This window comes from Sander lucioperca, chromosome 5 (assembly GCF_008315115.2).
Source record: "Sander lucioperca isolate FBNREF2018 chromosome 5, SLUC_FBN_1.2, whole genome shotgun sequence".
NCBI classification, from domain to species: domain Eukaryota; kingdom Metazoa; phylum Chordata; class Actinopteri; order Perciformes; family Percidae; genus Sander; species Sander lucioperca.
The window spans coordinates 35,083,037-35,103,803 of NC_050177.1; the positions used below are offsets into that span (position 1 = coordinate 35,083,037).

General features: G+C 39.4%; 1 protein-coding gene and 1 long non-coding RNA gene across 3 annotated transcripts in view; one reads left to right on the forward strand and one right to left on the reverse strand.

The window, feature by feature from the left end:
- Positions 1 to 95: 95 nt before the first annotated feature.
- Positions 96 to 18,129, forward strand: LOC118495052. The gene is made up of 4 exons (XR_004897352.1): positions 96 to 264; positions 984 to 990; positions 6,853 to 6,857; positions 18,120 to 18,129. It is a non-coding gene; the product is annotated as an uncharacterized LOC118495052 (long non-coding RNA).
- Positions 1,851 to 20,767, reverse strand: part of sorl1 (sortilin-related receptor, L(DLR class) A repeats containing) — an 85,863-nt gene continuing 66,946 nt past the window's right edge. The window contains exons 28-48 of one of the 2 annotated variants that reach the window (XM_031283589.2): positions 20,047 to 20,178; positions 19,082 to 19,213; positions 18,800 to 18,934; positions 18,006 to 18,158; positions 17,633 to 17,800; positions 16,895 to 17,023; positions 16,462 to 16,588; positions 16,001 to 16,170; positions 15,391 to 15,503; positions 14,144 to 14,248; positions 13,927 to 13,993; positions 12,264 to 12,346; positions 12,085 to 12,175; positions 11,767 to 11,957; positions 10,508 to 10,627; positions 9,525 to 9,689; positions 8,923 to 9,097; positions 7,417 to 7,523; positions 6,920 to 7,112; positions 6,565 to 6,777; positions 1,851 to 5,717 (exon numbers count right to left, since the gene is read on the reverse strand). In XM_031283589.2, the coding sequence (XP_031139449.1) occupies positions 5,650 to 5,717; positions 6,565 to 6,777; positions 6,920 to 7,112; positions 7,417 to 7,523; positions 8,923 to 9,097; positions 9,525 to 9,689; positions 10,508 to 10,627; positions 11,767 to 11,957; positions 12,085 to 12,175; positions 12,264 to 12,346; positions 13,927 to 13,993; positions 14,144 to 14,248; positions 15,391 to 15,503; positions 16,001 to 16,170; positions 16,462 to 16,588; positions 16,895 to 17,023; positions 17,633 to 17,800; positions 18,006 to 18,158; positions 18,800 to 18,934; positions 19,082 to 19,213; positions 20,047 to 20,178 (2,837 nt within the window). In that variant the 3' untranslated portion in view covers positions 1,851 to 5,649. Of the gene's footprint in view, positions 5,718 to 6,564; positions 6,778 to 6,919; positions 7,113 to 7,416; positions 7,524 to 8,922; positions 9,098 to 9,524; positions 9,690 to 10,507; positions 10,628 to 11,766; positions 11,958 to 12,084; positions 12,176 to 12,263; positions 12,347 to 13,926; positions 13,994 to 14,143; positions 14,249 to 15,390; positions 15,504 to 16,000; positions 16,171 to 16,461; positions 16,589 to 16,894; positions 17,024 to 17,632; positions 17,804 to 18,005; positions 18,159 to 18,799; positions 18,935 to 19,081; positions 19,214 to 20,046; positions 20,179 to 20,767 lie in introns of both variants that reach the window. The other variant, XM_031283588.2, reaches the window with a different exon arrangement.

Below are 20,767 nucleotides of genomic sequence, written 5' to 3' on the forward strand. Positions count from 1 at the left end.
ACAGTCTAAGGCAGGGGTGGCCAACCAGTTTAGCATAAAGAGCCAACAAAAAAAAAGCACTATAGCAAAGAGCCACGCAACACTTACACGTCCACACTACAACAGCAACAGTGACTTCCAGCTCTAATTACTCAATGATGCAGTTTTCATAGTTTTTCTTCTGACCTAGATTGACTCAGTGGGAAACCTGACAGTCTTTGTTGTCCACAATCCTTTTTAGGTCTGGTTGTACTCAGTTGTGGCCACTCGAACAAACGCTTTCACGTGTGTCCATAAGAACAGAATGATGTTTTGATTTAACGTGTTTCAGTGTAGAAAACACTGATTCTAATGTAGGCTACACATATATGGTTAATGACATTGTCAGAGGTGCTATTTCACCCGCACAAAACAAAACAGCCAATCCGAGCTCAAGCTGCTTTGTGCGTTGGACTTCAAGTAATAGTTATATTGCAACACAAAATACATAAGAAGCGTTATTGTCATTGCACCACTGTCTGACAGTATTACAATGAAATTACATTGGTATTCCCTGATAATTAAAAAACACAAAAAATCACAACAAACACTAAAAATGTAAAAAAATAAATAAATAAAATAAAAATAAAAAAAGAAATTAGATTTTTAAAAAGTCAGTTAAATAAGACCAAGAAGTGACAAAGTCCCAGCAGTAGATAATGCACATTACAGTTAAGAGATTGTATTGCACATTCCTGATAAGTTAGCAGCCTAAGTAATACATAGATAAATAAATAAATAAATCATTTTGATGAATTGTGACATGAGACTAGGAACCATTTAACAGTTTCACTGCTTGGGAGAAGAAACGGTGGTCCTGAATCTCCTACCAGATGGTAGGCACCTGTAGAAGTGGTGAGCAGGGTGATGTTAGTCACAGGTGATGTTAGTGGCCCTGCTTCGGCATCGGGCCTCAAAGATGTCGCTGACTGCTGGTAACGTTAGTTGAGCTGTGATGCAACAAGTCAGTTTGTTTTCCACACAAAAGGGAACGTATATATAAATTTTAAAGCAGGAAACCAATGAATTGTAAGATGGAATATAAAGAGTAACAAAAGTCACAAGTGACACAATTTTAATATTCAATTATTAATGAATTACTACTGCATTACTATAACGTCTTTTTGTTAAAGGAGCAGTGTGTAGAATTAGGTCGAATTAGCAGTGAGGTTGCAGATTGCAACCAAATGAATACACTGTCTCTCACTCCTCCCTTTCCAAGCATGTAGAGAACCTATGGTGGTGGTCTTCAGGTAACATCAAAAGGTGTAAGGCCCTCTATAGAGTCAGTGTTTGGTTTGTCCGTTCTGGGCTACTGTAGAAACATGGCGACAACACGGCGGGCTTTGTGGAAGAGGACCCCTGCCTATGTAGATATGAACAAAAACACACTAATGAAAACATAGTTATGAATATTATATTACATTTCTGCCAATAGTTCCTGATAAATCCCACACACTGGTCCTTTAAAGACAGATATGGAAATTGAGAAATTTTCTTTTTTTTTTTCTTTTTACTTTGATTTACTTAAGGACTGTATGCTGTCTGAGTTTTCTTGATTTACTTATTATGCCTTTAAGTTGTATTTATAACATTTGATTATGATTAAATTCTGTAAAACCTGGGGACACGTTTCAGGCTCCATACCAGGGTCATTCTCAGGGCACTCCTTACAGTTCATAAAACCGTTCAATCTTCATGCCTAGCTGAACACGTGGGTGGCACAGGCATGCCATCTGTACACTGTATGTTGGTGTTCATGCTTCTTGCACTTTCATCAAATACAGAATAACCTACATATATACAGAATAAAAGAAAGGGATGACAGAGTCTGATTTTCAGCAAGTTTATTCCAGTATAAGTGGTTTTAAAACACCTCACTGTTTTTCCAAACATCTCATTGTTCTTGCAACCTCCGAGATAAGCAAGCAAGACATTAATATCTTGAAACATGGCCAACAAGTCCAACATGATCAAACTCTGTGGCAAACAACATTTTGAAGCAAACTATTTGACAAGAGTCAACATTAAGACAAGTGGGGCGCAAACAGTCACATAATAACCAATAATCATACTTTGTACATGTGTAAAACCTGACTAAGAAGAGACTAAGTGGCTGGCTTACAGCAGCCGACGCAGAAAGGAGCAGTGATCTGACAAAAATTAACCAAATGCCCTAACAGTAACCTCCTCCTCTTCAGCCTCCTTAGCCTCAAGTCGTGTGCATTTGTGTGTGTGTGTGTGTGTGTGTGTGTGTGTGTTTGACTGTGTGTATGCATGCGTGTGTGCACTTGTGTTCTATCATACAAACAGTACATTACATAGAAACCCAATGTGTTCTAATAAGGCATTATGTGGCAGAAAATCAGAAAACAGAAACTCCACAGAGCAAAAAACATCATTAATGCCAGAAAATCTGTTTTAAGGCCAAGAAAACAAAAGTACATCATGAACAGGGTGCAGAGCTGCGTGAAATCAAGCTTAAGTATTGAGGAAACCTTAAATGTTAGTGCAGACACCGTTTAATGATCTTGGGAAGAATGAGATGATGAAAAAATATGATGCAGGAAATATCTAGGCTCTTCCTGACAAAAATGGTTTGTTGCTCTGGGTTTTGTGAATTGGGTTTGGGTTGTAACAGATTTGTAAGACTTGTCTGCAGAAGCCAGTCTACAGAGTGATAACAAAAAGTATGTTGTCCACAGTGATAAATGGGTTACAAATTCACTGTAGCAAAGGTGAAACCAGAGTGTGTGCATTAACTTCACAGGTGGTGATAGTAGCATAATGAGCTGGGACAGTACCTTAAAAAGTACAGATATAAAATACATTCATGAAGACATCTTTACAAACAAAACAAGAAAAAGATCAATAGAAAGCAGAACACCATCAGTTCAAATGGCTCAAGCCGAGAGGCAAAACACAAATATCAGTTAATGGACTACAGTATAGGGTCAGGTGAGGGGGGCAGGAGCAGAACAAAGATGATGATTCCCCAAAATGTTTTTTTGTGTTGATACATTTACATGCAACAGTTTGATTCTCTATTTACAACTGGTACTACTTACTGGTATTAATAAGGGACCATCCAAATTACAACAAATGCATGTTTTGTCACATTCCCCTAGTAGTGTCTAGCCTGACCAGGTTTTGAGATCTGGCTCACAGCCTTCACACCAACACAATACATGTGAGTTAAAATGTATTTTGTGATGCTCACTACATAAAACAATTACATTTAAATATTCAACAGAAACATTTTTTTTCCAGAAAAAGTGTCCCTGTTACAGCCCAGTCACATAAACATATGTAAAGACTAATTCTTGGACCAAAATCTATTAATTTGAATAGAATCACAGCAATCAGTGGATTCGCTAAAAATGCCAAACATTCACAGTACGTACTGCTTTTATAATTTATTTAGGATTGTAAACAAAATATCTTTGAGTTTTGGACTGTTTGTCGGACATAACAAGTGCACTGTGGATAATTAAGACAAAATGGTTAACCGAAAAAATAGTCAACAGCTGATTGGACAATGAAAATAAAAAAAATGTTATTTGTTTTAATATTTGTTATATAACTGCATTTTGTTGACATAAAATGTAATTTAAATGATAAGCACTTTTGTATTATTGTTAAAACAATCTGTTAATAAAGTTTATTTAAAAAAATTTAAAAAAGAAAAGAGAGAGAACAGAGAGATGCAGAGCTAACTTTCAGCCTGGTTAGTGACCAAGCTAACTATCATGCTACTAGCTAGCTGGCATACCTTTTAAAATGCATTTATTTATTTATGGCACTGGATTAGTTAGCTAACTTGGTTGGCTCCTGTGGCTGGCTCATGCAAGCACATGACCAGCTAGCTAGCATAACACTGGTTAGCTTCCCAGCCACAGAAACTTTCCAACTAGCCCCACAAGTAGTCAGTATGTCAACAAACTTCTAGTCCCACCTATTTCACAATAACATGCTAATTAATTGCCACTTTCTGTTGTGACCAGGTACTTACTCTGGATAAACCACGCTGTCAACTGTTTTTAGAAGGGCTAGTTTCAAATCAGAAAGTAGTCCGGTGAAAATCGATCTTGAGTAGCAAACAAACTGTTTCTGGAAAGACATGTTGCTGTTGAAATCTCACAGACATATCTAAAAACTTGGGAAAAAAATAACGGTAATAATGGTTTAACTTATCGTTTTCTATATCCTTTTAAATTATTTTTTTTACTGTGTATTTATGTTTTTCTTTTTTTTTTTGGTCTTAGTGTTGTACTCATGTGCCCTGCCTTTGATGCGTGCTAAATGTATGGCTGCATAACTGAGGACAAAAATTGAATCGATTGAAACAAAACTATCTGCATTACTAGACACTACTACAGGTGAGTTAAAACATGTTTTCTTTTGTTTGAATCAACCCTTTAAATGTTTTTCTAAACCAGATGGTGAGTCTGAACCTGACTCTTCATCACAACTGACAATCTGTCTGCCAGTCATTCCACCCACAACTCATCCAGTACCTCATCAAAGCTTTCTGTACCTATTTAACAGTAGATGGACAGTGCTGCCTAAGCCATGGTGGTGATGGTGGTGCTGCGCTGGTGTCCGCTCCGACACAGTTCCCTGAGAACCCACTTCCTCTACGACTACGGCTATGGCAAAATGCTGGGGACGATAATTTGTGGTCCTAAACAATTTAAAAAAAAACACATTTTACAGAATGATATGGTGCAGCATTACAAGGAAAGGACATATTAACAGCCAATATTTACAAATAGGTCTGATGATGTCGACAATGCTGTGAGGGATTCTTCTCCCACCCAGGAATATTCTCGTGTCATGGTTCATGTGTTGCCTCTCCGTACAGATATACAACAGTGTGCTGGTGGTGGAAAATAAAGGTGTATCTATCTAATCCAATATACTTTGTTAATGCATTTACAATAATCAACAGTTTCCAAACTGTTGATCATTCAAATAGACAAACAATTCAGATTCTGTAAGTGATAAAACATGATCCACAGTTAGCTCTTCCAACTGCCTCACACGGGGCACCAATGTTACATATACTACTATTGTACACACTGTACTTTTACCAAAATATGTAACCATTACTGCTCCGATTTTTTCCATTTGTACATATTGTATACAGCATTTGTCTATATATCTGTATTTTTTTTTTTTTTTGTATGTGTGTTTTTGCATTCTATACCCCAGTCTCTGGATGCTTGTTTTGGCTTTAAGCAATGAACCGCTCCTATGGATAGTGAGTTTGCATTACAAATAGGGTCTCTCTTTCCCTGGCGTGCTCGACAAACTCAAATACTTCACAGTTTGCTTCAGTGTCCACCTCTTTCTCACAGTCCTTTTTTGACCCCATATATATATATATATTTAATATTATAAAAAATAAGTTATTGCGCATCCAAAAAAAGTGCATTGTATATTTGAAAAATATCTCTTTCTCTCTTTACACTTTTCCAATTTTCTTCATGTTTTCCTGCTAATCGGGGTGGCTATCATCAACGTATTTCACCTTCACTCCATCGTACCGCGCCACTGATGGGGAGTATGGGGAATAAAGAAGAAAAGGGGAGAAGGGAAGAGAGAAATAGGTAATGGAGGGACATCTTGCTACGCGATGACCATGGGAACGTCGTCTGAGAAGCCACTGATCATGGGAGCATCTTCATCATCATCACCTTGAGAGGGAAGGAAAAGAAGAGAGAGGGATGTTAAGGAAAATTTCTTTCCTGTAGGAGTCAATATTTTTTTTATATTAATAATGGATCACAGTGACTATGTTCATCGTAAAGCGGTCACTTGTAGCGACAAACCCCATATTAGCCAATGTTTTTTTTAGCACAAAAAAACTCTAATAAACAAAGTTAGCAACTACGTAACTTGTGAACATAGTGAAGCAGCTAACAGCTAACAACTAGCAGGGTTGGGGGAAACCAAAGCAGAATCTGTTCTCAATTGATCTTCCTCAATGACTGGATGTGTGTCTCAGTAAACTGAAATAGAATTGCAAGAACTGAATTTAAATGGTGTGAACTGAATGTAGAAGTATATAGAGAGTTGAAGTGAGGATATAATACTGTTTTCAGAGCAACTGAATTCAATTTCATAATATTACAGTTTCAAGTTTATTGGAATTCAATTCCAAACTAATACATTCAACTTCAAATGTTACACAATACAAATTCCAATTCAGTTTTCTAATGCTATAATTTCTGCCCATACATATGCCTTCTCCAATTCACATGGAGCATGAAGGTGCCTTTTCCATCCGTCAGTGACAAGCAGTTTTTAAATCTCCCTTAGAATTCCCACCTTCAACACTTTACAGGCAATCTGACCAACCACTGACATTATCCCCAGCAGGCTCACACTCATCAATCTTGTAAACTGCACTCCTTGAAGTGCCCAGTCAAGTTAAAGTACCACAGTCAGGTACTGAACCCTAACGATCTCGGAGTGTCTGCTCTCCAGCGCTTGGATGGCCCAAAGGCTTACACGGCTACCGAGATATTTTGATTGTCTCACCCAGTTCATCCCCTGAGGAGAAGATGGCAGAGCCCAGACGGGAGTTGTAATGGGAGTTTGCGAAGGCGGTAAAATTGTTTTGCAGTCGGCGGTGTCTGACATAGAGCGCCACCAAGCTGCCGCACACCCCCAGCAGCAACAGGAAGAGCACCGGGACCACCACCGCCGCCATGTCTCCTGAGTGGCCCTCACCGCGGGAGGCATCAATGGCCCCTGGACAGGTGGAAAAGTAACATTACAACTCACTGCACTTATTTTTTCCTCCAAATCTGTGATTTTTTGCTAGAGGTCACGTTTCAAAGTAAGTATGCGTGTGTGTGTGTGTGTGTGTGTGTGTGTGTGGATGTTCTCCTACCGGCTGTCATCTGGTTATAGAGAAGTTGTGCAGGTTCCCCACACAGCTGACCGCTGAGCAGGCAGCGGGCCTGCACAGAGAAAGTGTAGTTGTGTCCCAACAGCAGGGTGCTGATGCGGAAATAGTTCTCTGTGGTGTTTCCCAGGTAGGACGTCTGGTTGGTCACACTGTCATACACATGCACTTCATAACCCTGTAAACATCATATAAAAGTTAATGGAAGATATTATGAGCAAAGTACCACAGAACTTAAAAGAATTGCAAAATATGCTTATTTTGGACTGTTATTAGACTATATTCACTGGGTTAGAATATAATTATTCCCTAGAAGTATACAATTAAATAGGAGTCCTATACCTAGACATGTACAGTGGTAGATACTCATATCAAACCCTCTATGCAAAGTTAGTTTGTGGAAAAGAGGGTTAGAACACAAGCAGGGTGGAAGAAAAAGTTAAACTGTTTAAAACCCACGATATTGGTCACTGGTGTCTCACCCTGCTCTCATTGAAGCCCTTCTCTCTGACAGCCAGACTCTTCCAGAAGAGGAACACGTGATCTTTCTCTGTCAAGATTTTCAGGGCTTCAGGAGCTGAGAGAGGAACTGCAGCAGAGGGAGAATGCTTCTTTAAGCAATGCATTTCTTTGTAAAGACATGTATAGCTTATAGAAAGTGACTAGTCGTACTTCAGTCTGGTGGGAGCTTTATTTGTTAGCACTGAAAGACATGAGACTGCACCAAAGTTACAAATACATACAGTACCATGGAATGCATTTCACAAAATCATAATCAGTTTTGCATATACAGATCGCAATTTACAGTAACCCACTCTTATCATGTATGTATTTGCACATAGTGAAACAGATGTAATTAGGGCTGCAGCTAAAGATATTTTTTTTCATTCTCTGTTGATTGACCAATTAATTGACGGTTCGCTTAAGCCCTCCTCTCAACAGCGACTGTCCAATCATAGAATAGCAACTGTAACTAGGCACGGCACACCTGTCAAGCTTCAGATTTAATCACATACTGAAGAGGTGTGGCGCAGTAAGAGCAAAAAATGGTAGCTCAAGATTTTGGAGGGTGATGTCTTTTTTTTAATCGTCCTTCCAAAACCAGAAACACAGCAATTGGCTGTTTGGGAGCCAGTGTTGGCTTAGCAGCTCCACCCTGCTCTTTATTGGATTGAGGAAACTATACTTGAGCAGAGTCAGCCAAACTCGTTAAACGAGATAGCAATATATTGGTTAGGCCTCATTCTCAAATTCTTTTCTCTTATAAAAGAAGAAAATATTATTTGATACAAAATAATACAGCAAAGGTGTAACCTCTTCGAGCACGCTATGCACCCAAATGGGGCCATGTTAGAATGAAATAACATTTTTATTTTTATGTAAATTACATTTTTATTGCAGTGAGAGAATGTAAAGATTGACAGCCAGAGGAACAGTAACAAAGGGGGGCAGGACTTAGCAAAGGGTGAATTAATTAATCAACTATGTCTTGTATGTGCTTTCAATGTGGCCTCTGCGACTATTCTCCTTTCCCTTGTCTCCTTTGTATTGCATCTGTGCTTGTTTGTGTGTGCTTGCTTGTATGTTTGTGTGCCACTTGTTTGTATGTCTTAATCCCTTTTGCTTCGGCCTGCTGTCATTATTGATGTAATGTAATTTATTTTAATTTGTAAATTACAAATAAATTGTCAGCTGGCCAGGGACTACAGCTGGAAATTAGCCATAGAGGCTAAAGCTGCTCCTTTTATTGTGCAGTCAACTAAAGGGGACTGTCCATGACATATAAACTAATAAACTAAACTAAACTAATATACTTTTATGAGCTATAACTTATGATGCACAGGCTGTGTAGGATGGTTAGTTCTAAAGATTATATGCGCGCAGGCTCTACCAGGAGAGCTACCTAGGAACCCGGATGGTTAGTTCTGATGAAATGAAAAGAAAGGAAGCTAAATTAGCGTTTATCCTCCTAAGTCCTGTGAGTGTACCTGTGCTGAGAGTAAAGCTGGCCTCCTTGCTCATGTTGCGCAGGCGGACAGAGACGCTGTATCTTCCTCCGGGCTCCAGGCCTTTCAGCAGGTACTCCACCGTGTTGTTCTGGGTGGTCAGCTTGTAGTCCCACTCCACCTTGCGGATCACGTCCCGCACGTGAATCGCATACGTCTACAGATACACAGACAGCCAGAGAGAGGACAGTAAGGCACCACCACAAAAAAAACACACATAGGGTTACAAGAAGTTATTTGTACTGTATATCACAGCAGATGATAGAGTTGAGGTCAGATGCATCGAAACACAATATGAACACATTCAGTTTAGCATTATTCAGGTAATTGATGCAAACTATTAAATCTATTCAGACAAATAAATAGATTGTGTACTGGTGAGATCCTGATCAAGTCTCTAAGATTTTAAACCTGATTGGTTTCCCAAAAATGTCCTGCTTCTGGATTAAAGGCACCCATCAGTGCAGGTGTGAATATCAGCAGTAACTGATTCTGAGAATACAATCCTGCCACACCCTTCTGGTCCCATTCCTGATGCTTATCATCATATATCACCATCACAGTAACACCAGACAGTGTTGTACCAGAGCTGTGTTTGGGGCGTCGTAGGGCGGCTGCCACTTCAGCATGGCCTGTGTCTTGTCTACTCGAACACGATGGAGGTTCCTTGGTGGCAGCCTCTCGTTGGGAATCATTTTCACCACAGCGTAGTCAGAGGGAGGACCCAGGAAGGGAGAGACAGCCCGCACCTGAAGGCAAACCGCAAAAAGTACCATCATGATGCTCTGTATCATAAAATGTACAAGTCATGGAGTGATGAATAAAACAAAAAGGGAATGGACATACCAACATCTGTATATATCAATATAATCAATACTACAATGGCTATGGGAGGCAAATTAACCTATGTATGCCAGACATGAATATAGTATATTACTATTAACATGCTGGTTTTTAATTGTGTGTCCTATATTGCCACTATCGTCCCACCTATAAACAATAATTACATTTTTAAGGGAAGGAAAACACAACAAACATTACACACACATCAAAACAAACATATTGGTTTAAATACACATATCAAAATATGAATATGAAATTTGGTTGAAAAAGAAAGACAAAAACAGGGACAAAATCATAAAATAATTTCCCCATTGACAAAAAAAATAAAAAGCCTACCGTTCTCTTCCTGCACAGTATACTATTATTTTTGTTAATAATAATTATTGTTAATTAAGCGTTACACGTTATCTTCCCACAGACATTTCCGCTGGAACAAATCTGGCTCCACGAACAAACCTTTCAGTGTGAAAACAGAGAGATTGCCAGAAAGATGTTTCACGTCTGTCCTGAATTAACATTTCATTTGAGCTTAACAGCACAAAACAATGCACAAAAATAAAATGATAGTGGTGCAGTTTTCCTTATCAGCAGATACTCAAACATTAAAATCAAAGCCAAAATAATAAGAAGGTCAGGAAACACTTGATGGCATCAGGTATTTGAGTGGAGTGGAATAGTTTGTTAAGAGCTTAAAGGAAGTTGGTAGGATGTTGAGAAGACTCACCAGGAAGAGATACTGTTCATCACTGTCTACTGTGACTGTCAGGCTGAGAGAAGTGGTGGAGACCAGGCGAGGGCTGCGGTACAAGTCCAGGAAGGAGGTGGCATAAAACACACCATACACCTACACACAAACACCACAATAAAACAAACGTCTACTCAGTAAAGTGGTTCAGTAAAGGGCTCTTTGATGAGTGAGTTTTTCTTTATAAAACCATATCAAAGTTTCATTTCCAGATATGGAAAATGTGATTCATTTTTAAGAATGTAAAGGCATTACAGTACAGTGCTATAGAGCAATGGTTCCCAACCTTTTAGGCTTATGATCTATTGAAATGAAGCAATGTCTACTTGCATTCCCTCCTAACAGGTTGTCTATGAGTTGTTGTGAGCAGTGTAGCCAAGAAGAGATTTTCCTATTTGAGGTGGTTTAATTTTAGTATTTTTTAAAAGGCTTGAAGAAATACTCATTCTGTTAATCATCTTGTGACCCCTCAGATTTATCATGCGATTCCTCTGGAGGGTCCTGACTCATAGGTTGGGCACCACACACAATGCAGCATAACACTTAAAGTGAGTTTATACTGTAAGTAGGGCTGGGTACCGAATTAGATACTTTTAAGGCACCCACCAAATTGCCTCCTTAGTATCGAGTATCGAAAAATGCCTCGTCATTCCATACCAAATTTCAATACGTCAAGAAGTAAATTTCATCAGCATCAGTGAGCCAATAAGCATGCAGCATCCTTCTACCAAGATCTAATAAAGCTTGTGATTGTCCGTCTAATGTTACATGTTGTAGAGACACACAGGAAAAATTCTACGTTATGCACAGAGACGTGACTCACGTAGTAGGAGCTGACAAATAAATAAAAACATTTGTGCCGTAATGTGTAATGTTGTAATTAACTTTTGTTAAATTGGATTTTATAAAATTGGTATCAAAAAAAGTATCATTTAGGAACTGGTATCGAAGTCACGGTATCAAAAATTTTTAACGATATCCAGCCCTAACTGTAAGTCTATACTGTATATATTTGCCTTCTCTGAGCATTTCAGCATAAAAGCATAATTTCGAGGACATATTCCTGTCTGAAAGTTCATAAAAGTTCAAAATAATATTTCCAACTTCAATGAAATGTTTTGGTGTTTTGATCTTGTGACCTATTTTTGGAGATCTATTGTTGCATACATCATGACATACTGATAAACCCTTTGTATACTTTGTACTAGTCAGAGGTCAAAATCTGCTATCTGTTGTACCTGAGCAGGGGATTTGCTGATGGTCCAGCTGCAGTCCACAGCTGTCTGGTTGAGGGCCCGGGCTTTGAGGAGGGGCCGGTCCGGCTGGCTGCCGGTGGTCTGATGATGGGACAGGGCGGTGGGACTGTCTCCTATACTGGTGTGAGCCCACACAGCCACCTCATACAATGTCCCTGCTGTCAGGTTTGTAGCTGGAAAAAGACAGGAGACATCAACATCTACTGTAAGGGAACAGTGACAATTTTAGAGTAAGAAATAGTGGAGCACTTGATTAAAACAAGTAATATACCTAATTAAAGAATCATACACAAACCGTACCTTTAAGGATCCTTTCTGTGACCGTGTAGTCCCTACTCTCCTTGACGTGGGTGTCAAACTGCCAGGACAGAATCACTATGTACTGTTTCACCTTAAGGAAACAGAAAGAACCCCATCAGTTGTGCTAATACAGACTGGACACAAGCTTTTAAGGTAACAAACTGAAGAGGTGCTCTTACGTCATACTGGGAGTTGAAGCTGAATGAAAGGCTCATGGAGTCGGCTGTGATGCTGTCAGCGATCACAGAGGGTGGGGGCAGAGCTGCAGCACAGAAAGAGCAGGTGTCAAAATGGAATATCACGGTTTATTATATTTGTGGGCTTTTTTTTTATTTCAGATGGCTGACAAGGAAATATATTCAGGGTGATTTGGTTACATCGTTAGGGTCAGCAGGCTAAATGATGGCACCTTTATTTTCTCTAGACATTTGAATTTAATTTAATTTAGCTGCTAATGAAAACTCCATGCATTTTCTCCATGTGTGTCAAATTAAAAGCCTTTATTTGATGAAACATCTGAAGTACAATGTGAGAAGTTTTATTTACAGCAGCTTAAACAGTGAAAAACGGATAAAGAAGAAACTGAATTGATTGAAAACAAAAAAAAAGAGTAACAGAGTGATGAGTATGGTAGTTGCTGAACTGATAGATTACTGATGTACATTATATTGAAATTAACACAACAGCCCCACTACCTTTTTTGCTGTCTATTAATTACTAGCTTTATTTTGAGATTTATAGCAATTATAACTGCTACTAAGAACCTATGCCTCTATGTTAACGGATTATGGTTAAGTATTTTAAAGGTCTCTTTTTTATTATGAAGCAGGTCGAGATGCTATATAGATACTGTAAGTATCAAAACTGTGAATCCACAGTGAAATGCACATAGCTCGTACTCAGAAACGGAGCGTCTCAGACAGAGGGTGTATATTCAGACAGACAGTATTAGAAAATGTTTTTTTTTTAAACATTAAACCATGTAAAGATGTTACTCCAAAATACAAGTATGAACCTGAAAATGAGCAAAACATTGGACCTTTAAATAATTGTACCATGTACATTACTAATTCATTTAGCATTTCATCACATTAATGCGTGTAATTTACACGTGTTCGATGGATGACACAAGGAAGTGGCAAGTGGTTTTCAAGTTGTGTGGTAAGGCTATTTCTAGTCTATAGCCACGAGGTTCCACTTCCGGGTTTGCTCCGTTGCCATCGGAATTTCCGGATTTCAGTCTTTTCAGCCGGATGTCCATTACCTTCTGTTTTGTTTGTTTTGGAATTTTAAACTCTGGTGGATTTATGAGGACTATGGTTAACTGCTCCTCAGATCTCTGCAGGGTAAATCCAGACAGCTAGCTAGACTATCTGTCCAATCTGAGTTTTCTGTTGAACGACTAAAACAACTTTTGAACGTACACGTTTCACCAAAACAAGTTCCTTCCCGAGGCTATTTTGTAGCCGTACCGTGGCTTTTCCCGGTGCTTAGCGCCGCCCATGACGATTGTGATTGGTTTAAAGAAATGCCAATAAACCAGAGCACATTTTTATCCCATCCAGGAATGCTGTTTGGACTAGCCAGACCTCTGACAAAGCGAGACTAGGCTATTTCTGACGACTGAGACAAACATCTGCACTCCCTGAAGAACAGGCAGAGACAAATGCAGGAGATGGCAAACAAGCCTGTTTGTAGCATTCGCATTACACGTGAAGTTACAAACACTGGTGTAGTTTCAAACACGGGACACCTGTACAACCTGAAATACCTGTAGACACCAGTAGGTGCCAGTGTTTTCAAACCAGAGTGTGTGTGATACTGTTGGGAGGAACATCTTACCTTTCTTAGGGGTGATGGATTTAACCTCGGTCCAGTTGCCCACACCTCGACTGGTCACTGCTGCCACCTGGGAAACATTATCACAGCAACACCAACATTTAAACATACTGTACATGATAATATCACAACATTATTGATTGTGGAAAACACCATTTGTTTAATCTTTTTTCTAACCATGTTATCATAGTGGATGTGTGCATGTGTGTGTGAGACTTACCCTGAACCTGTACAGAGTTTCTGGCTGCAGCTCCTTCACCTCAGTGTTGGTTGCTGTGCATCTCTGTGACGTCCAATCGAGACTTCCTCGCTCACTGTACTCAACCTGACATCATACAGTAGTTTGAGGTATGTTAAGGCAGAGGCAGAAAAGTCTGACAGGAAATTTACAATCCATAAGCTTGTTACACGGCCTAGGTGTGTGACAGGACAGCTGTGTGTAATACATAATTTTCAAATGAAATATAATATGTGGAATAATTATCAAACAAGTGAGACAATGATACTACAACAATAACCTTGTTGCTAAGTGAAGCAGGATAAATACAGTAAGCAGAAAGTTCGGTTTCATTCATCTGCGATTGATAGAAAGTCTCAACGCTCAGTCAATCAAAAGCAACCAGACCACGCCAATCATTTTAAAGCAGCCATATTATGCTCATTTTCAGGTTCATAATTGTATTTTAAGGTTGTACCAGAATAGGTTTACATGGTTTAATTTTCAAAAAACACCATATTTTTGTTGTACTGCACCGCTCTCTCTCACTGCTCCAGATCCTCTTTTCAGCTGGTCTCTGTTTTAGCTACAGAGTGAGACCTCTTTTCTTCTTCTTCTTCTGTACTATCTTTGATTGCACTGCACATGCCCAGTAGCTCAGATGTAGATCATGTCAGCTAGCTAGCTCCATAGACAGTAAAAGAAAGGCTGTTTCTACACTTTCGGTCAGTTACAAGGCAGGATTAGCTGGGAGACTTCTAAATGAGGGCGCACATGTAAGTAGTTCTTTTGTAGATTATGGTGAACTTGTGTGTGTTGTAGCAGTGCTTTGCTATTGAGAATGAGTTAGCATGCTAGCGTTAGCATTAGCGTTAGCATGCTAACGCTATGAGCTAATGGTTGCAGTTAGCCTGCTCGTTTCGGCTTGTGACGTCACAAGCCGTGCCGATTTTGAACAGCTCACCCAGAGACTGAAGGCAGGACACATTCAGAAACCGTATCTCACTCTAAACAGCATGGATGGATTTTTTTCAAAGTTTGTATGTGTGTGGAAGCACCAGAGACACAAAATAACACCCCAAATCCCAGAAAAAGTGATTTTTTCATAATATGGGCACTTTAAATACAGTATAGTGTAGGCGCTGGCAGGTTGGTGGAGTCTCCTCACTAATGGCCTTGATTGTTTTGGTAATTATACAGACAAAAAAATGTACATGTGAATCAGTTTAATGCAGATGAAGAGGACTCACAATGTACTCTCTGATGAGGCCGTGTCCTTTGTCAGGAGGGCTCCAGGATGCGTCCACTGTCCCATCCTCACCGTTATCACAAGACAGCTGCAGGTTCCTGGGTGGGTCGGGCACTGCAGGATGGACATGGACAAACACAATGAAAAGATGTACTATAGTACAGTATTGTATTATAGTATACTGTAAATAAGCTTAGGACAGTTTCCCATTTCATTCCAGATGATGAGGATGAACATGGCAGCTATCTGACATCATAAGGTGGGTGTTTGTGATGTGCAACAAAGGACTGTCAGTCTTTGTGTCAAACTGATTCCCCGCTAGACCTGAAAATGACTTTTGCCAGTATCAAATAATCAATTGTACAATGGTGATCACCATAAACTCATAATGGATTAGTAAACAGAGTACCAGAAAACTACCCAAAAATAAAAGGCAGATTTAGCTTAAAACAAACTGGATATTTAAATTCCTCTTGCACATCTGTTGACAGTTTAAAAATGAGCAGATATCAGGATTGCGACTTACTGTAGATGTAAGTTAGTAAGTATGAAAGTATATGAGTCATAATGACTGAAAATGAGCCTCCGTAAATTGATCATATGATACTCACAGCCCTCTGGTGTCCTGACTGTGATCACCTCGTTGGTCTTATGCAGCTTGCTGAGACACTGAGTGAGCACCTTGACGTGGTAGGTTGTGTCTGGTTTCAGCACGGTCAGTTTGTAGCTGGTCTTGTTGCTGTGAGTGTCCATAATGGTCCACTGCTGGGTGCCCACGAGCCTGAAGGCAAAAACACAAGACAAAGTGACATTACAGCACCAGGGCAAGTTATGGTACTGAGAGCAGCGCCCAGAGGGGTTTGTGTTACGCAGAATTATATTCTTGGTAGTGTGGAATAGCAAATGCTGATAACAAGTTTTAATGACAATAATCATATCAACTGCATATTGCAGTAGTAGTGCGACAACTGTAATATAGATGGCTGTTTTCGTTTTTTTTTTTTTTCAATCTTTCAGCAAAAACATCTAGAAACATTCAGCTGGTGCAAAGTTACAGGCTGCTAATGCTCACCTGTAGTATATGAGGAAGTAGCAGGAGTCCAGAGGAAGGTTTTTGGGGCGAGACCATGTCAGGGTGATGGCACCCAAGAAGTCTGGTGTCCACTGGAGGTTCTGGACTTTATAGGCCAGCGAGTCCACTGGAAGAAAGAGGGAGAGACTCCTTATGGCTTATTATGTTTGCAATGGCTCAGTTGTAAAAAAAAAAATAAAAAAAATAAACACCAACAGCCAGCAAGTGGCAGCATTGCACCGCTTTCAATATACTAAATGCTACTTAAGTATAGTAAGTAGCAAGTAGACATACTGGCATTTACAATAGACCGGACATTGAGTGGTTCACATGCGAGTTTCTATTAAAAGGTAATATTATCAAGCCATCTAATTCTAACAACGTGTATGTAATGTGAAGAGACTTGGTCATGGTGAGAGTATTTGGGACCTACGGGTGCAGTTGTCCTCATCGCTGTGGTCAGAGCAGTCCAGAAAGCCATCACACCGCTCACTGTCCAGTACGCAGGCTTCACCATCAGAACAGCGAGTCCCATTAACACAGAACAAAGGCCCACGAGTGGCTGGAGAGAGAGGATTGTTTTTACATTACAGTTCTTGTTATTGTATTACCTGCATTCTAAATATGCCTCTCTGCACTTTCTGTATGCCGTGACGAAAAGTGACAAATGAAGATGATACTATTTAGACTACTTGTCTAGACCTGTACTGTATAATGTTTTCTGTACAGTATTAGTAACATTTTACATTTATTAGAATTACAATAGCTAAAAAAAATGGGTATGCACAATAATGTACCTCTTGTCATCAGGGCCTAAATGTATGAGCAAAAACTACAGGATCTAAATTCTACAGCACATTATATGCTGCTCAGGTGTCATGTTTCGGTTGCAAATGCAGCTTTGCAACTTAACAACATTGTAGTAATTTAGGCTTTTAGCAAATAAAACCAGAACAGATGGATTTTAAGGTGTGGCATGAATTGAAAATGAATAGGTAAGGTTCAGTGTCTTACATTCAACAGTTTTAGTTTATCCTATCTATTTCTATATTTGAATCCATTGTTTACCGCTAAATCCAAAACATTTCACCATAACGTGATTTTTTTCCCTTGGTTATCATTCTGTTTCCTTGTTTGTGATGGTATCACAGGTGCACAGTATCAAACTCACGGCAGTGGGCTTCATCGGAGCCGTCCTGGCAGTGGAGCTGGCCGTCACAGCGCTGCCAGTCGGGGATGCAGTGGGGGGGTCGGCGGCAGAGGAACTGACCCCGACTGCAACGTGCAGGGGAGGGCGGGGCCTGAGTGGGTACTGGAGCCATCGTCACAGAGCCATTAGCTGCTGTTAGAGAAATACAAGGTTAATATTTGCATTATTCTTTTTCTTTCTTCTTCTGCTTTTCTGTTTAATTGTACTATATTGTATCTAGGAGTATTCAGTTTGGTCAACTAAAATGAATACATTTTAAATAAATACATTTAAAAAAAAAAACATGACATACTTTTGCAAAAAACCTAGAACGTTCAACAGACAGAGGTGGTACCTGTGGGACATCCCAGCTCATCGCTGCCATCAGGACAGTCAGCGTAGCCGTCACACACCCAGGTGTTGATGATGCACGCTCCAGAGCCACAGTGGAAGCGGTTGGGGGCACAAGTAGAGGGACCAGGGGCTACAGTGTGAGGAGTACCACCACCTACAAGGGTGGAGATTCAAGTTTAATGACTGGGGATGGATGGGGAGTTTGGTAATTCAAGCAAAAATAAACATGGAACACCATAGAGAGTAAGCATCCTGAGGGCATTCACAAGAGGGTCTATCAAAACAGACAATTACAAATATGTGAAATAAACAATATAAATATGCAGTATGAAGTTCATAGAGTTCAAATTAAAAAAAAAAAAAAGTGTAATTTAACAGACATTTATTTGATATTTCTTATTCAAAGAGTTTGGTTTGGGTTTAGTATAAGAAAATACCAACAATTTATCTTATTGATAATTAATTAATTAACAAATTATTAAACTAAACCAGATCCCTTTACAGAGAGACAGTATAAAATGCATTTGCATGTACAGTATATCAGGTCGGTAGAACAAATAGTTCCCCACTATATTTATGGATAGATGTTAATGAGTCCCTTTAAAATATGCAAGATGCAATTTTTGAATAACTATTCTGGCAACATGTGATAAAGCCCACGTCAAAACAGGGACGTTGTGTATACATTGTGTGCTGTTAACAGACTACAGTACAAGAGGGATTTATAAGTTTTCAACCCTAAGTGTTCTGTTGCTTTTAACAATGAAGTAGCCTTATCACAGCCTAACTGTGTACCTGTACACTGGGCCTCATCAGACCAATCCCCACAGTCGTTCTCTCCATCACACTTCCACCATGTTGGAATACAGCGTCCATTTCTACACTCAAACTGGAAATACCTGGAGCAGCCTGGGACCTCAGTGGGAGCAGCTGCAACACACAGAGCTAAAGTTAGCAGATACTGCTGCTTCAATATCACTGGACTTCTTAACTTTTCAGAAAGAAATCAAATGCACATCTATTATTTATTAAACATGCATTTTACATGGTGTGTTAGCATAACCTCTTCCTCCTCACCACAGTTGGCTTCATCGGAATAATCCCCACAGTCGTCCATGCCATCACACTTCCACTCCAGGCTCACACACACTCCGTTGGCACACTGGAAGGTGTAGGCATCACACACTTTGCCAAACTCAGACGGCGTGGCTGACAGAAAACACACAGGAACGTTAGTGGGTTACACAAATCAGTTCGGTGAAACAAAAAAGACACAGGAAAAAATGAATATGTACATATCACACTGAGGGTATGAAGCAGAATAACAAAAGTGACAATGTTTGATGGAAATGTATAGATGCAAAGTGTTTTGTACAACAGTAGTAAAAATGTGTTTGAAGTTGTGGGGAAAAGATACAATATGCTATGTAATGAACAGCACAACTAAGCAAAAAGCAAATTTGGGAAACTTCAGGAAGAAAATGTACAGTTTACATTTTTTTTTTCATCTGTTTGCCACCTGTCATGTTTACCTTATACTATTGGCATTAATACAGGTAATAATGTACATGATGTTTCGAAATTAGGATCTATAGCATTACATTTAGCAGAGGCAAAGAAGAAATGAAAGATTCATGATCAGACAAAATGATAGTACAGAAATAGTTTTGCACCCAAGAAAACAAGTGACGGACAGAGCAGCTGTTACAGATTGTTGCTGTGTAAACAGATCCAAACCATTATCATCATCTCTCAGCGGTTATTATCTCACAAACAATAGTCATCATTAGTTAGTACAGTTTTTTACTAATAGTTTCAACTAATACAGGTTGTCGTAAGGTTCAGTCTGGGTTTCAAATTATTGCAGATTTGAATCCTGTCTCTCAATTTAAGGTAATGAATCTTGAGAAGATTGATCAAATTCCCAGAAATCAAATCACGTTGCACTTCTGTGCAGATCTGCTTTTTAGAATCACTTCTTTCTATAGTTTTCTGACAATCGTAACTTGTTGTGAGCAGGGATTAAAGAATAAGAAACACACCACATCCGGCATAGTCGGCGTCCTCATCAGATCCGTCTTCACAGTGTTTGATCCCGTCACAAACCAGGGACTGAAACAGACACTGGGCTCGGTTCTTGCATACAAACTCCATGTAGCGAGTACACAGCGGGTCTGTGGGTGATAGACAGAAGCCAACGTGCAAAATGACTTATCAACACACTATGACTTTTTCCAACATTATAACAAGCATAGACGGATGATCTGTATGTTTTAAGCTATACATTGTATAACACAGACATGGCCTGTGGGGCTCTAATCTTGGCCTAGCTTATTCTCCCAAAATATGCTATGGCTCAGTGATACTCTCAATAAACACATTGGTAATACACCTTTCTATTGTTTTTCTATTACATACATATTTAATGGAAATGGCTTTGGAAACAGTCTGCAAAATCATTTTAACACAGGTATGCCTCCTTTAAACCCTACTGACCTCTGTCAGTCCCTCTAATGGTTTACCTATCCTCATGTCAGAAGTGCATTGCGGTCTACAGCAGATGTCTAAGACTTTCTTTCAAATTATAACACATGTATAAGTCTAATTTGCACTTCCCCTGGTTATTATCCACAGTGATCTTTACAGCATTATCTGACTAACTTTTGATGCATATATTTAAAGGACTGTGCATGTGTGCTTTCTGCACGAGTTTTTTGAAAAAATTAAACCAATGTTTAGCTGACATTAAGATTACTTACACCT